Genomic DNA, 15,368 nt, shown 5'->3' on the forward strand with positions numbered 1-15,368 from the left:
CCAGAGGCTTTTCTCAGTGCAGCTGGAGCATGACATAAAGGGTCCAGAAAAAGGCCAGAGACACTTTGGCTGTGATTGCAGTCTTCACCCCAAAACCACCACAGCATGATGCACATGTTTTTGTCCTCTCTTCATTCCTACTTTTTGTTTCTTTTTTTAGAGCACACGAAAAAAAACAGAAACATGACTGGTAAACAGTGAGCTGATCACACCATATTATTTCCATTTGTCAAACAAAGACGGGGGTGTTGGCAAAGCACAGTAATTACTGTTTTACACAGATGAGCAGACTCTTAAAAAGTCCCTCTTTCCCCACCTCACCCTTCTCCCTTTACTCTCTCTCCTTCTTTCTCTCTCTCTCTTTTATTCCTTTTCTATCTCTCTCATTCTCTTTCCTCTCTCCACTTCCTCCTCCTCCACCCCTGTTTTTTGTACTCCTTCATATTTCTGGTGTCTTTCTTCTTTTCTTTATTCATTCATATGAAAAGAGTGCTCCTATAAAGTAGTGTTGACAGCCCCATGTTTTGTCTTTGTGTTGCGTTCTTTATTGTATTCCCTTGTGTATTTTTGGAGGTGTTAATTTCCAGTTACCTCCCTGTCTCTCTCTCCGCCCCTCAAAGTGGCAGTGGTTGTTTCAGGCACATGGCTGGCACAGCTGTGAAACGAAGGGGTATGAAAAGTGAAAAATAAAAACAATAAACAGCAACCACAAGATTGTCAGCTCTGAGGCAGACAAACTGAGGGTAAGGGAGAGGGGCTGAGAGAGAATACAGAGAGAAGGGGAGAGAGTGGGGTCACAGAGAGAAAGAAGCATAGAGGAAAGAGGGGCAGACAGACTGAAGACAAAAGAGCTAGAAAGAAAATGGTGAGGTGATTAAATGGAGGGAGAGAGGGAGGGAGACATATAGTAGTTGGATGGCAACAGAGTAGAAAATGTTAGGCTATTTCTGAGTGCCCCAGGGCCGGGCAACATAAACTGCCCCCACAGCCCACTACAGAAGAAACTGCCGCTGGCTGCCAGTCGAAAATGAGGGGGGGGGGTGTTGAAAGGTTACAAAGAGACAGGATATGACACGTGCCGACAGTGAGCAAGGAAGTATCACACAACGCAGTCAGTTTGTAGTGGGATGTGGGGTGGGATGTACTGTAGTCAGCTGGCTATAGATGCAACACCCAACACACAGACAGACAGCTGTTTCTGCTGGTCAGGGAATGGGTGAAAGAAAATGTGCAGAGCAAAAAAGGGAATGTAGATCTCTCAAACTGTGTAGTTGGTCTGCTGTCAGTTCTGCTCTCTAAGCAAACACAATGAAAGGTAACATGATCCCACTGCTAGGCCATTCAGTGTTCCGTGAGCGCTGGTGATATTGGTATTGTTCTGTATAAAGGCTATAGACCACTGAAGGTTAGGCCACTTTGTGTACTGGTTATGTTGGAATGGTTTGGTTTTGTTCTACTGTACTTTGATTCTAAGCAGGGGGTTCGTTATCAGTGTCTTTTTCTGCTGCTCATTTGGCATTCAGATTTAAACTTGTCTAAAGACAGGGGATAACATTTGCAGATGTTATTATTTGATACTGTAGGTTGTTTATCTAAACAGGTGAACGTAGTATAGCAGAACGTGTCAGACAATTATTTCTGCCTGTCCAGTTCTCTCAGACCAGTGCAGATGAGGACTGTTGAATATTGAGATGAAGTTTTCACACTAGTCTAATCCTCATCACCTGTATCTTTCTCTGCTTTTGTCCCACTATCTGTATCTGAGGACAGCCATTTGGAACGCCACACTCCTAAAAGTCATGCCAGGTCACCCTGGAAGGCAAACGTTCTGTTACCCTTCCAAACCATTCCAATTTGTTACTTGACACTTTCCAAAAAGGCAACTCCTAATTAAAGGTCACTTTTTTCTCTCTAGATTGTTGCTGTTTTATTGATTCAGTTTTTTCCCCCTACAACCACAGTGTGTGTGTGTGTGTGTGTGTGTGTGTGTGTGTGTGTGTGTGTGTGTGTGTGTGTGTGTGTGTGTGTGTGTGTGTGTGTGTCCAGAATGACTTGTAATTACCGTTCCTCCAGCCTTTATAGCATTTTAACTAATGGTCTAAATATAATGTCCTATCGGCTGGGATAATGTAAGCCTATTCGCCGATTCCTCTCTCTCTCTCTCTCTCTCTCTCTCTCTCTCTCTCTCTCTCTCTCTCTCACTCACTCTCTCCCTCTGCTTTGAAAGACAACCCTTCGTCGTCAGTTTCTGTGTTGTTTTTTCGAAGTAGTGGTTTTTAAATTCTCTGTTTATCATTTCTTTCTCTCCCTGAAATTATTCTTCTGAACCCTTTCATTGACATGTCAGCCATGGTTAGGTCCAAAATCATAAACAGTGTGTGTGTGTGTGTGTGTGTGTGTGTGTGTGTGTGTGTGTGTGTGTGTGTGTGTGTGTGTGTGTGTGTGTGTGCGTGTGTGTGTGTACATGTATATGCATCAGTGTGCTCTAGTGGTTTCTGGCATAGGCCTAGCGATTGTTGCTGCAGCTCCAATCCTCTTGTTCTAGTAGGGAGGGATGGGCCTGCCTTCCAGACCTGTGCTAAGTTATAACTGATGCATAAACACATTCTTATCTATCAGCGTGAATGAGTGTTTGGTGACTCTTGTACTTGACAGTTCCTAAACCGCACAGCAAAACATGTTAGTGTGAATGAGCTAACCAACACTCCTTTCCATCCTCCCCAACCCCTTATTTCTCACCGTATGGTCAGCACACAGACACACAAACAGTGTGTGTGTGTGTGTGTGTATGTGTGTGTGTGTGTGGCTGTGTGTGCGTGTGTGTGTGTGTGTGTGTGTGTGTGTGTGTGTGTGTGTGTGTGTGTGGTTGTTGCGTTGCGTTGCGTTGCTTGTGCTGTGTATTGTCCTCCGCAATGTTTGTGTGAATCACGCTTGTGTGTGTGTATGTGTGTGTTTGTGTGTAATGTGGGTAAAAGGAGGTTGCAATAGGGGTGTGTCCTATGGGCAGAGAGGGGTGTGGCTGTGGTCAGAATGCCAGTATAAGACAGCTGCAGGTACACTGCAGTCTAGGAGTCACGAAGAGTAAGACTGAGAGAGAGCTGTAAGTGTGTGTGTGAGTGCATGTGTTTGTTTGAGTAGGCATGTTTGAGAGAGAATGACAGTATTAAAGATGACAGGCACAGAGTGACAGTTACACTGGAGTCTAGACTGTGTCACACACGGTTGTACTGAGAGAGAGAAGGAGAACTGGATGTATGTGTGTTTATTTGATAGTTACATTGTGTGAGCATACATACCGTTTGCCTGACTGTCACACATACAGAACTCTGCAACACTGATAAAAAGAACTATCTTAAATACTATCTGTGAGTCAGAGAGTGTATGCATTAGAGTTTGAGAGTACGTGTGTGTGCCTGACTCAGCAATTCTATCAGCATCTGTAGCATCTTCAGTTTGTTGCCAGGGCAACCAAGTTTATCCACTGCCAGTCTGGGGTGAGTTTGCATCCTTCTGCCTCCCTTTCTCTCTCCCTCTCTCTCTCTCTCTCTCTAATCTCCTCTTCTCTTTCCTTATTTTTCTGTACCTTTTCTCCATCCTCCCTTTCCCTATCACTTTATATCTTTCTCTCTTTTACTCTTTCTTATGCATATCTACAGTGTTTAACCATGTGTGTTTGTTGGCAGAGAGACAGTTGTATAGACCATAGAGAGGAGTATATTGGAACAAAACTATCCCTTCATTTAGAATTGTACTGGGCTGAGAAAATAAGAAATTGTAAGCCTATCTGCCGATTCTCTCTCTTTCTCTATCTCTCTCTCTCTCTCTCTCTCTCTCTGAGGGAGAGAGGACAGCAGAGTGAGTGAGAGAATGGGGCAGCTGAAGGCACAAGAAATGAAAGAGTTTCCTTGGTGCTTTGATGATTGCCTACCTAGCACATCTCTACTGCAATCCCCTCTTGTCCACTGTGAAGTCAATATGAACAGCATGGTTAGGAGTTATGAAATGACCAGCATGGTGCCACAGTTATGTTTTGCCTTTGTGTGCGTGCGTGCGTGCGTGCGTGCGTGCCACACCCAAAAATACCCTGTTTGTCACTCATAGGCTTGTGTGTCCATTCACTAGTAGGCTAATTCACTTTAAATGCTATTTACAGTACCATCCTGTGTGTGACTCAGGTGTGTGTCATGTTGCTAGTTGTGGAGAGAATCATACTGTAGTAAATGTAATAAGTGCAGCATGGCTCTCTCTCTCTGTCTCTCTCCTTCTCACCCTCTGTTCCAGGTCATATGTTCATAGAAGAATATCTGGAAGAAGATGAGGAACCACCTTTACTGCTCAGCTCTTGTCCTTCTCACGGTATGTTTGTGTGTGTGTGTGTGTGTGTGTGTGTGTGTGTGTGTGTGTGTGTGTGTGTGCATGCGTGCGTGCGTGCGGCCGTGCGGCCGTGCGTGCGTGCGTGTTACTTTACTGTGCATGTGTGTCTTGCAGGTTTTTGGCTCTGGGGGGACTGTAGCCGTGCAGTGTCGGTGGGGGGAGGGGTGTGTGTGTCTGGAATGCCCCACTGGTCAGGAGCCCATAAAGGTGAGAAAGAACCCAACTTCAACTAGATGTCCAAATCACTTTTCCATTCATCCCCAAATCAGTAAATCTAGTCATACTTTTGTGACATTCAATTCAATAATGTTTAATGAGGAATTTGTCCTGGCATACTGTAATAGGCTTCAGAACAGATTGGGTAGAATTTGTTTAAAAGGCCAACAATATCAATATGACATGTATTTCTTCCCATTTTCAGGATACTGTATGTATTTCAGTTGATTTTGAGATATGACAATGCTGACACAGTGTATTTTTGTAAGCTCTTTAGTATAAAAGTGAGTAATAAGAATAGGCATATGTATTTTAGTTCCTGCTCAGAAATGTTGTGTCAGTTATATATGTGTAATTACAGAGTTTTCATTCTGTCTGGTCCCGCCTTACAACTTCTTATGTTGTTTCTTATTTTAGATGCAGTATGGTCATTCAGCATAATACTGTATATAGCAACATACACTCACGGAGCACTTTATTAGGAACACTATACTAATACTGGGTAGGGTCTCCCTTTGGTCTCAAATCACATTCCTTTGAGATTCTGGTCCATGATGACATGATTGCATCACGCAATTCCTGCAGATTTTTCAGGTGCACTTTCAAACTGTGAATCTCCCATTCTACCACATCCCAAAGGTGTTCTATTGGATTCAGATCCGGTGACTGGGAAGGCCACTGAAGAACACTGAACTCATTGTCATGTTCATGAAACCAGTTTGAGACGACTTTTGCTTTGTGACATGGTGCATTATTATGCTGGAGGTAGCCATTAGAAGATGGGTAAATTGTGGCCATGAAGGGATGCACATGGTCAGCAATAATACTGAAATAGGCTGTGGCATTCAAGCAATGATTGATTGGTATTAACGGGCCCAAAGTGTGCCAAGAAAACATTCCCCACACCATTACACCACCTCCACCATGAGAAGGTGTACAGGTGTTCCTAATAAAGTGCTCAGTGAGTGTACATTAAACATGTACATTCAGTATATGAAACACATTTTTCCAGCACTATGTGCCAACCAACCAAACCACCTGAGCTACCTGAAAAATGTTTAATTGCCAGTTGTTATGGCTTCTGTTCTCTGAGTTGTGAGATCTTTTCCCATGCCAGGCTTGCGGGCAGGTTGAGGGGCCAGACGAGGCAGTGCAATGCCAGTCTTGCCCAGCGGGCACATATTCAGATGCATTTGACTCAGAGCCGTGCCGCCTGCACTCCTCCTGCAGGGTCCTCAACCAAAAGGTTGTGACCTCTGGTACCTCAAACTCAGACACCATCTGTGGAGACTGTCTGCCTGGGTATGGACTAATTTGTCTATCCATCCGTCCGTCTGTCTGTCTCTGTGTGTGGGCAGCTACTGACTGTCTGTCTGTCTTTCTATCAATCTTTCTATCTGTTATGTTAAGATAAGTTACAAGGGGTGTTTCCTCCATACCGTAGAAGAATACATTTGTGAGGAATAAGGTCAAGATCATGACTAACAAGTAAACAACAACAGAATAACTAATGGACTACCTTGTCCATGTGAACAGGGTTTACCACCGACAAGTGGTAAAGACAGAACATTAGACAGAACATTACTGGCTCAAATATTGACTCTTTCTTCTGTTGTAAAACAATACTACACCACAAGAATCTCTTTTTCTCTCACTCTCTCCTTCTCTGTGATCCTGTTTGTCGTAAACAGTTTTACTACTGCAGTCCTGCATCTTGATTGAATCTCTTTATTTAGAAATGTTAGTGTGAAGTCATTCACAATCATCGCTATGATGATATGAGTCTGTGTGTGTATAGATATGTTGTTGTTTTGATATTAGTCTGTTTTGTTTCCAGGTTCCACCCAACTGCCATGCGAAAACCCTCCACCCTGGATCCCTGTGTGAGGGGTATGTGTGTGTGTGTATGTGTGTGTGTGTGTGTGTGTGTGTGTGTGTGTGTGTGTGTGTGTGTGTGTGTGTGTGTGTGTGTGTGTGTGTGTGTGTGTGGGTGTGTGTGGGTGTGTGTGTGTCCATGTGTGAGATGTAACAGTGTGTTTCTACCATTGTGAGCATTTATTGTCTGCATTGTTATAATATTTCTACAGGTAATTTAACACAATCATTTAACAAAATTGCTTTCCCTCTTTCCCTCTCTCTACTTCTCTCTCCTCCTTTTTCCCCTCTGCCCTTCTATCTCACCCTTCCTCCTCTCTCTACCTCCCTCTCTACCTGCCCCAGCCCCCTCTGCTGGTTCTCCCCATAGCCGTACGGTCCGTACAGTGGGTAAGGGTCCAGTAAGCAGTGCGGGTGGTCCGGTAAATGGAACAGCGGTACGTAGCGCGGAGGAGAAAAGTGCGGAGTACGCTGTGTTCGCCCTGGTGCCAATATTTTGTGTGATGGGACTACTAGGAATACTAATCTGCAATATCCTGAAAAAGAAGGGATACCGCTGCACTGCAGAAAAAGAGGGAGGAGATGAGGAAAACGCCACGCCTCAGAAAGAGGGTGAGAGAGAGAATTAATACATTAATACACACATATGCACTTCACACAAAGCAATATGGAATGTGTTTTTTCTCCAGAGTTCTGGTCTTTGACCTTTTTGGAGGTCAGAGTGTGTCCATATATTCTGTTCTTAAGCACACTCTTTGAAAAGAGTTCCCACCAGCACACCCACAGTATTGTCACAGTTAATGTTTGTGTGCGTGCGTGCGTGCGTGCGTGCGTGCGTGCGTGCGTGCGTGCGTGCGTGAGTTGTGTAAAGAGTTCCCATCACCATACCCACTGTCTATGGTGCACACCCATGGTGTAACATGACCCTATGGGAGAGTTTTGAGGAAAATAGGAATTATTGTTCCTCCCTCCTTTGTGATATGTGTAGGGGAGACCGTGGCTTTAAGTCACAGTAGCCGTGTTTTGACAGTAGTGCCAGTGTGTACCAAGGCTTACTAATGGCCAACTGGTGCTCAATGCCCGGTGTTTCAAGCCTAGTGAACAAGCCTGTTTGAAGTTCCACATCTGTGCTTTCTAGTCCTGCCCAGTAGTATAGTTTGTTTAAATTCTGCAGTTCGTAAGGTGGTAAACTCAGAGAGACTAGCAAAACATTTAAAATTCTTCGGTTTCCCAATAGGTTCTGCTAACTTCAGCAGTTTATAACAATTTGGCCGTTTGGCGTTTTAAGCACTGATTAGGCCCGGACTAAGCACCGTTGAAGCCTGGGAGTGACTGTGGCACACATTGGCACACATGGTGTAAGCCCCACTGTGGAAAGGCTATTGGTTGGTTGTCATAGTGCTCAAAAAAGGGATGGAACTAGACATAAGAACAACATTTGTATGGCTTGTTCTCCATCAAAAATCTTAGTTGGATGTTGATAAAAGGAGGAAAATGGTACAATAGGATGCTATATTTGGATATCGACAGGAGCATCCTATTTACCAACAAAAATATCTGGTTGGGGCTGGTGGTTCAATAGATTTTTGGGTTGGTTGAAATGCATAAAACATATAACAGACAAGTAACATGGAAAAAAGTAAAAAGTGTGACAACCAGGCCTGGCCTCTCCTATAGTTATCATCTCTGTCAGGGGATGAGACATGTACATTCAGTATACAGTATATATGTTTCTATGTTCTCCTGTTGCAAAGAGGACCTGGTTCTCAGCATTGGTGTGACATATGATACCCTGGCTATTGATAATGTGTATTGTCTTTTTCTTCCCATCCATCAAAGAGGTAGAATTAGACAGGTTGCCTTGACTGGCAAAAGAACATAGTTATCTGTTCATCCCAGACTTTAAACATCTTTATTGAAATGTAAGCCTCCAGAGCTAATCAGCCTCCATGTGTGCCTAATGACACAGCTGCCACTACAGCTGACCTGACGTTTCTGCTCAGGCAACTGTTTATGTTTCTATGACACCTGTTAATGTGGCCATCTTAGCTCTGTCACACAGACCCACTTGGAATAGGACCCACCCACATGATTTGATTGGCATGTTTGTGGGGGTTGATTTTAGGCAGACATTTATGTTGTGAGCTATAATGGCAACGAGTATCAGTTTCACTGTCAGTCTGCATTTGGGGCTAGAGTCTTAGAAATACAAATTAAGATTGTGTTCTCTCTCTGTCTGGTATCGTGTCTCCATCTCTGGCCCCAGTGTTCTGAAACCTTAGCTGCCCCCTTCCCCAGGGAGAAACTCTTTCCCTCCATCCATCCATCCCTCCCCGACACACCATCTCCCTCTCCACAGGGAACCTGACACTATCCATCCATCTCTCCTTTCCCAGATCAATTATTCAATCAGGTCTCCTCTCCTCTTCTATTCTTTTCTCTCCTCTCCTCTCTTCTCCTCTCCTTTCTTCTCCTCTACCATCCTCTTCTCTCCCCTCTCTCTCTCTCTCTCTCTCTCTCTCTCTCTCTCTCTCTCTCTCTCTCTCTCTCTCTCTCTGCAGTGCTCTGTTTGAGCTGTGTTCCAGCACACAAGTGCCAGAGCTGTGTCAAATGTTCCTATGCCACCACCTCACCTTGCCCCCCCCCCTTCTCCCTCTCCCTCCTTCACTTTCTCTCTGGTCTTTGGAGGCTACAGTAGTGTGCAGAGTTGGCATGGCTGCTGCAGTAGTGCATAAAAGAGGGGAGAGGGGGTGGAGTAGGGGAAGAGGGGAGAGGGGGTGGAGTAGGGGAAGAGGGGAGAGGGGGTGGAGTAGGGGAAGAGGGGAGAGGGGGTGGAGTAGGGGAAGAGGGGAGAGGGGGTGGAGTAGGGGAAGAGGGGAGAGGGGGTGGAGTAGGGGAAGAGGGGAGAGGGGGTGGAGTAGGGGAAGAAGGGAGAGCAGGACAGAGACAGACAGTGTCAACTGAGGTTGATGGTGAAACTGTGGTAGAGAAAGAGAGGAAGAGAAAGAGTAAGAAGAGAAAAGGTAGGCAGATAGCAGTAGTGCAGAGGGATGGAATTGGGCAACAGAGGTTAGTAGAGTTGAAGGCTCACTCTTCCATTTATCAAGTTTTGCCATTTATTGTAAGAACACACGGATCCGGGATATGACGAAATAATTTCCTGTTGCTTTCCTGCAACCCCCCCCCCCCTTCCCCTCTCTCGATCGACAATGCCACAGCTGGAAAAGGAAAAGAGGAAGTGATGGTCAGAAGTTAGCCTACAGTTACCTAATTTAGAGTGGGGATCTGGCACAGCATGGGGCTTGGGAGTCGTGTATGTGTGTGGCAGCAGTTGGCTATGGAATCAGTCTCACAGAGATAGGCCCTATAGTCTGCAGAGATAGCATTGTCCCCAGATACCAATTGTCACCGTGGAGACAGAGCGTGTGTGTGTGTGTGTTTGTGTGTGTGTGTGTATATGTGTGTGTGTTTGCGTGTGTGTGTGTGCGTGCGTGTTTGCGTGCATGCCAGCGTGTGGGCTTTCACAGCACTGATTGGAGCGTGTAGCTGACTGAGCTATTCGAGTGCCCCTCATCTGCCTGCCTCTGTTAATATGGTATGACAGCAGTCACCATGGGAACCTCTATTAACTGCTATCTGCACTCATACATGGGCCCTCAGTCTTATCAGACGATAGGGGGGGGGGGGGGGGGGGACAAGCATAGTGCAAGGGCTTATTCTCCTCTATTTGTACGCAAACAGGCTTTCACTCAGGGCAAAAAGTTTGCTTGAAAAAAAACAGTTGAATAAGATCCCTAGTACTCTGCTTATTTGTGAACCAAGTTGAGTCTCAATCTGATACTTTAAGTTTGAAATAGTCTTGCACTTAATGCCATCCTCTCACTATCTCTCTCTCTCTCCCTCTGTAGGTAACAGTTGTCCCTATATAGTAGATGACCCCAATGAAGACACCATCAGTGTTCTAGTACGCCTCATCACTGAAAAAAAAGGTAGGCATCTCTAACTGATGATGTCACTGTCTCTGATGCATGCACTTCTTTGCCCTGGGCCAAAAATTTCAGCATTTTACCGAAATCAAGCTACCCTGAGCCATTTCCCACCTGGGACTATAGAGTTATTGTTAAAATTACTTCAGTTATTCAGTTTGATCATCTTTCAACATTAGGGTTGCAAAGGGAGGGAATATTCCTAGTAAATGTCAAAACGTTCATGGAAACATTCATAATTATCAATGCATGAAAATTAAATACTCTCCTATTTTTTGGAAATGAAAAGACATTTTAAAAAATCAGATTGCAGTAACTTTGAGTGTATGACAGAGAATGCTGCTGCACTGGAGGAACTGCTGCTGGAGTACGAGAGTAAACAGATGGCGATCAGCAAAGCCTCGTCAATCAAGTGAGAACCCTGCCTCTTACATATACAGTATACATTGTACACTCACATACAAACATGTATAGTATACAATGTACACCCACACACTCAGGCAGACACATTAAAGGGATGGTTCAGCCTGTTTTCATGTTAAGATGAAATATTATTTTACCCCGAGTTGTCCTCATAGTCCAATATTGAAGCTTCTCTGGTTCTCCGTTCTCCACTTTGCTACCGCAGCACAGGCTAACAGTCAGCAGCACCTTCTCCAATAGACAGGATTCCGATGGACCTTAAGTTAGTATTGTTTAAATTACATGCCATAATATCCTCAGAGAAACAATGAAAATAGGCTAAACCATCCCTTTTAGCCTAGTCATGCACTTCAAGCGCAACCAAGAGAGGGAGATAATGAGAAGAGTAAAGAGTTTGGTGAGAGAGGGAGATAAGCTTGATGAGGGACGAATAAAGATTCATAGCAAGTGTGGCACTTGTCAAGCATCATCTGCCAGCTTTGTATGTAGATTCAGTATCCTATGATTTGTGATGAATTTGATATCTGTTATACTGCACTTTCTGTAACTGCATATGCTGCAAATACAGCATAGTCACCCAGGGCTGTGAAGTGATGCTAATAAGATCCTCTGCTGAACTATAGTGTTTGATTACAGTACAACCCCATAGCTTCTCTTCACACCATAGAGCCTCACTGTATTAAAGTGAATGATTATTGAATTATTTAATGATCAGAATTACAGAACGACAGTGACTATAGCCCAACACATCATAGGTAGATGGGTGAAAATGTCCCATAGTCTCTCTGTCGCTATAGTCACTGTCCTGTAGCTCAGCTGCTGTAGCATGGGAGCTGTGGGTTCTGGAAAGCTCTAACTGCATACACATGCATGTTCGGGAAAGCTCTGAATGCACACACACACACACACACACACACATACATACATTCTGGAAAGCTCTCAATTCCCAGCTCTTTTACCCCTGCCTGGGGTCATTAGGGGTTGTTGAGGTCACACCAGTTTGCACAGAGCTGGGGCCCATATCTTTATTCATTTCTATGGCTCAGCCTTTCTACCCAACACAATGGAACAATGCAGGACCAGGGGGCTGGGGTTGGGACAGTGTGCTTTTTTTATAGACCGGTAGGATGGGGCTCAGTTTGGGGTTTGATTAAAGGGGTTAGGGTTAAATCAGGGGGTTAGGGTTAAATCAGACTTAAATCGGGCATTTTTGTTGATATACAGTAGTTACACTGCTGTGGCAGATAGGTTATGTAGAAATACCCCACCAGACAGACACCAGACACACACATACAAAAACATAGCCACTAACTGTCTATGTGCACCTGCTCACGTGTGAGTGTGTGTGTGTGTGTGTGTGTGTGTGTGTGTGTGTGTGTGTGTGTGTGTGTGTGTGTGTGTGTGTGTGTGTGTGCGTGTGCGTGCGAACATACATGCATATGTGCCAGCTCACCTGTGTTTGTTGTGTCTGTGTCCCAGGTTCCCAGTGCTGTCTCCTCTCTCTCAATTCCGTTCCCTGCCAAGATTGTGCCCCCACCAGTCCCACCTCCACACCATCAGTGGTCTCTCTGGCCTCGCTCCCCGACACGGTTACTGCTGCTCTCGTTGTGCCCAGCGGAAATGGCCCCCTATCCTCTTTCCCCCTTTTGACCCCATCAAACCCCCCCAGACCATCCTCCTGACCCCCCTGGACACCCAGGAGCAGCAGAAGAGCCCTCTGCTGGGAGGAGTGTGTGTGGACACACAGCACACACATACCTCACCCTCACCCCAGGTGTCTCAGAGCCAGGTGGATGGGCCAGAGGGGAACGGGAAGAAGCCTAGAGAGTTGACCATTCTGTCTGTTGGGAGGTGAGGATGGATGGCACACGTTTGAATACTTGGATCCACAAGAAGCAAATGACTGGACTGAATTGAATGTGTCAATCATCTGTTTGATTGATAGGTTCCAGGTTGCCCAGATCCCAGAGCAGAGGACCATATCAATGGAAACAACGACCCCCGCAGAGTTGAATGACTCAGACTCAGTGGAGGAGAAAGCTCTTCTTGGGGGGAACAACTCTTCAACATCTACCACAAGGGGGAGGCAGGAGGTGAGGAGTGCTTATGTACAGCTTTGTTTGTTTCTTTTTTTTCTTTTCTTTTTAAAAAATTCATTCTTCTTTCTTTCTGCCTTTCTTTCATTCCTTTTTTTCAATCTTTATTTTTTTATCTGTTCTCTCTAACTTGCTCTCTATTTTACTCTCTTGCTCTCTCACTTTCTTTCTTTCTTTATCTCCATTTATTCCCTCTCTTTCCTTTTCAGTTGTCCCTTTACTCTCTCTAATCTTTTTCTTCTCTTCTTTCCACTTCACTCAAAATTCTGACTCTTTGTGTTGTTGAGTGTGCACACACACAGGCAGTTAGTTCATGTTCTTGTAGTTACCACTGAATTATGAAGTAACACACACACCACACTGTCTCTCTTTGTGACATACAAAAACACTACATATCACTACTGAAATGATTCCAACGAATATTCATAGTCATGACACACACACACACACACACACACACACACACACACACACAAACATACACACACGGTTATAAGTCCACTCATTCAGATGGCTCAGTTCCATTCTAGTAAATTCTATTGCTGTCTACTTCCTGCCCATTGGTTAGGGATTTTCTGAGACTGTTTCCCATTCTTTGTCCTCTCTGTTCCCCAGTATGGTTTGTCAGTGTCTAGTCAGCAAGGAAGCTCCTGACTGCCCTCTGGTGTAGACACTATCTGGCCATGCTAGAGAGAACAGAAGTATCTAGGCAGAATGTGATCTGAATCACTTGCCCTAATTCTAAAGGGGCAATCTGTGATTGGTCCATTCATTTTTTGACTTTTAAATTAGTGGTATATAGCCATTCCATTGATTCTTGAAGAATATATTTTAACTTATAAATCCCTCATTATAAATACCTAGTTCAACTGTGTTATCACAAATATAGGCTTGTTTTACTCCATTGTTTGTTAAAAATGCAATTGTAAATAACAATGTATAGCGTCAAATATGTTTAAAATTATGATTTTGATCTTATGGATGGTTAATACAGCTCCTTCTATGAATTTGAGGGTGGTTACATTTCTCCAGCTCCATTCCTCAGCTGTTTACCAAAAAAAGTGGCGAGGTAACCGCATTGTTGGTGTTTGAATCCCAGATTGCCCCTTTAATCATAATACTCAACCTGAAAGCTCAAGTAGAGCTTGTGTAAACATACATATGTTTATTCTACCATGGCCATATAGTGACTAACCTTCTTTTCAAAATCCCACCTTAAAGTCAACTCTCCATGAGACAAAACTCCAGTGTGTCAACATGTTCCTAATCATCTCTCTCTCTCTCTCTCTCTCTCTCTCACTCACTCACACACACACACACACACACACAGGTAAACAGCTAATCGTTGGAAGGGTAATAACTCCACCTTGCTGATGATGACATCATAATTGATGGATGGAAGAGTTCAACAATGGCTGCCAGGGGTCAAGAGACCTCCATGGAGAGTTAGGATACCAGAGAAAGGAAGACCCTCGTTTATTCTTATTGATGAGCAATAATCCTCATCTTTTAACAGAAAGGAGTGGAGGAGAGAAGGAGATGAGAGGAGAGGAGATAAAGAAAACGAGAAGAGAGGAGGAACAAAATGCACTCTCTAACCTCTGTAATTGTGCTTCCATGAGACTGTGTACAGGGGTTAAACACAAACACACACACACACATACATACACACACACACACACACACACACACACACACATACACACACACACACACACACACACACACATACAGTCAGGTACACACATATGGTATACTTAGCATACATGCACAAATATACTCACATACAAATAAACTTACACACACAAACACACATACCCATTAACAAGGAAACAACAACACCAAGAACATAACTAAAATCTTAGGTCTCAACATTTTGTATATTTTTTTATAACAGTTTAATAGCCTTTTTAGCCCTTTTTGCTCTTCTTACATTTGAAATGCTGATTAGCTATTGAAGGCCCTCTTGATAATGTTGAATGTAGTCGTCTTAACCAGGTAATACTTGGGGTTGAGCTCTCGTCATCACATGGACATTGACAGAGTGAGACATAGTCCTGATTTTAAACAGGCATAGCATGAATTATACTTTTAACTATTTGACTGCATCAGATTTGTTGTTGATGTGTAGGGGCCTTGTACATGTTTGATGTGTAGGGGGCCTTGTACATGTTTGATGTGTAGGGGGCCTTGTACATGTTTGATGTGTAGGGGGCCTTGTACATGTTGATGTGTAGGGGGCCTTGTACATGTTTGATGTGTAGGGGGCCTTGTACATGTTTGATGTGTAGGGGGCCTTGTACATGTTTGATGTGTAGGGGGCCTTGTACATGTTTGATGTGTAGGGGGCCTTGTACATGTTTGATGTGTAGGGGGCCTTGTACATGTTTGTATACAT

General features: G+C 44.2%; 1 protein-coding gene across 1 annotated transcript; it reads left to right on the plus strand.

Moving 5' to 3' along the window:
* The first annotated feature begins 4,236 nt into the window (after positions 1-4,236).
* Positions 4,237-15,150, plus strand: relt (RELT TNF receptor). The gene is made up of 10 exons (XM_083696440.1): positions 4,237-4,356; positions 4,489-4,581; positions 5,708-5,892; positions 6,428-6,480; positions 6,811-7,077; positions 10,374-10,454; positions 10,785-10,863; positions 12,354-12,725; positions 12,820-12,967; positions 14,301-15,150. The coding sequence occupies exons 1-10, from the start codon at positions 4,315-4,317 to the stop codon at positions 14,310-14,312; spliced, it is 1,332 nt and encodes a 443-aa protein (XP_083552566.1). The 5' UTR covers positions 4,237-4,314; the 3' UTR covers positions 14,313-15,150.
* The last annotated feature ends 218 nt before the right edge of the window (positions 15,151-15,368 follow it).

This window comes from Argentina silus, assembly GCF_951799395.1.
Source record: "Argentina silus genome assembly, chromosome: X".
Classification (NCBI taxonomy): Eukaryota; Metazoa; Chordata; class Actinopteri; order Argentiniformes; family Argentinidae; genus Argentina; species Argentina silus.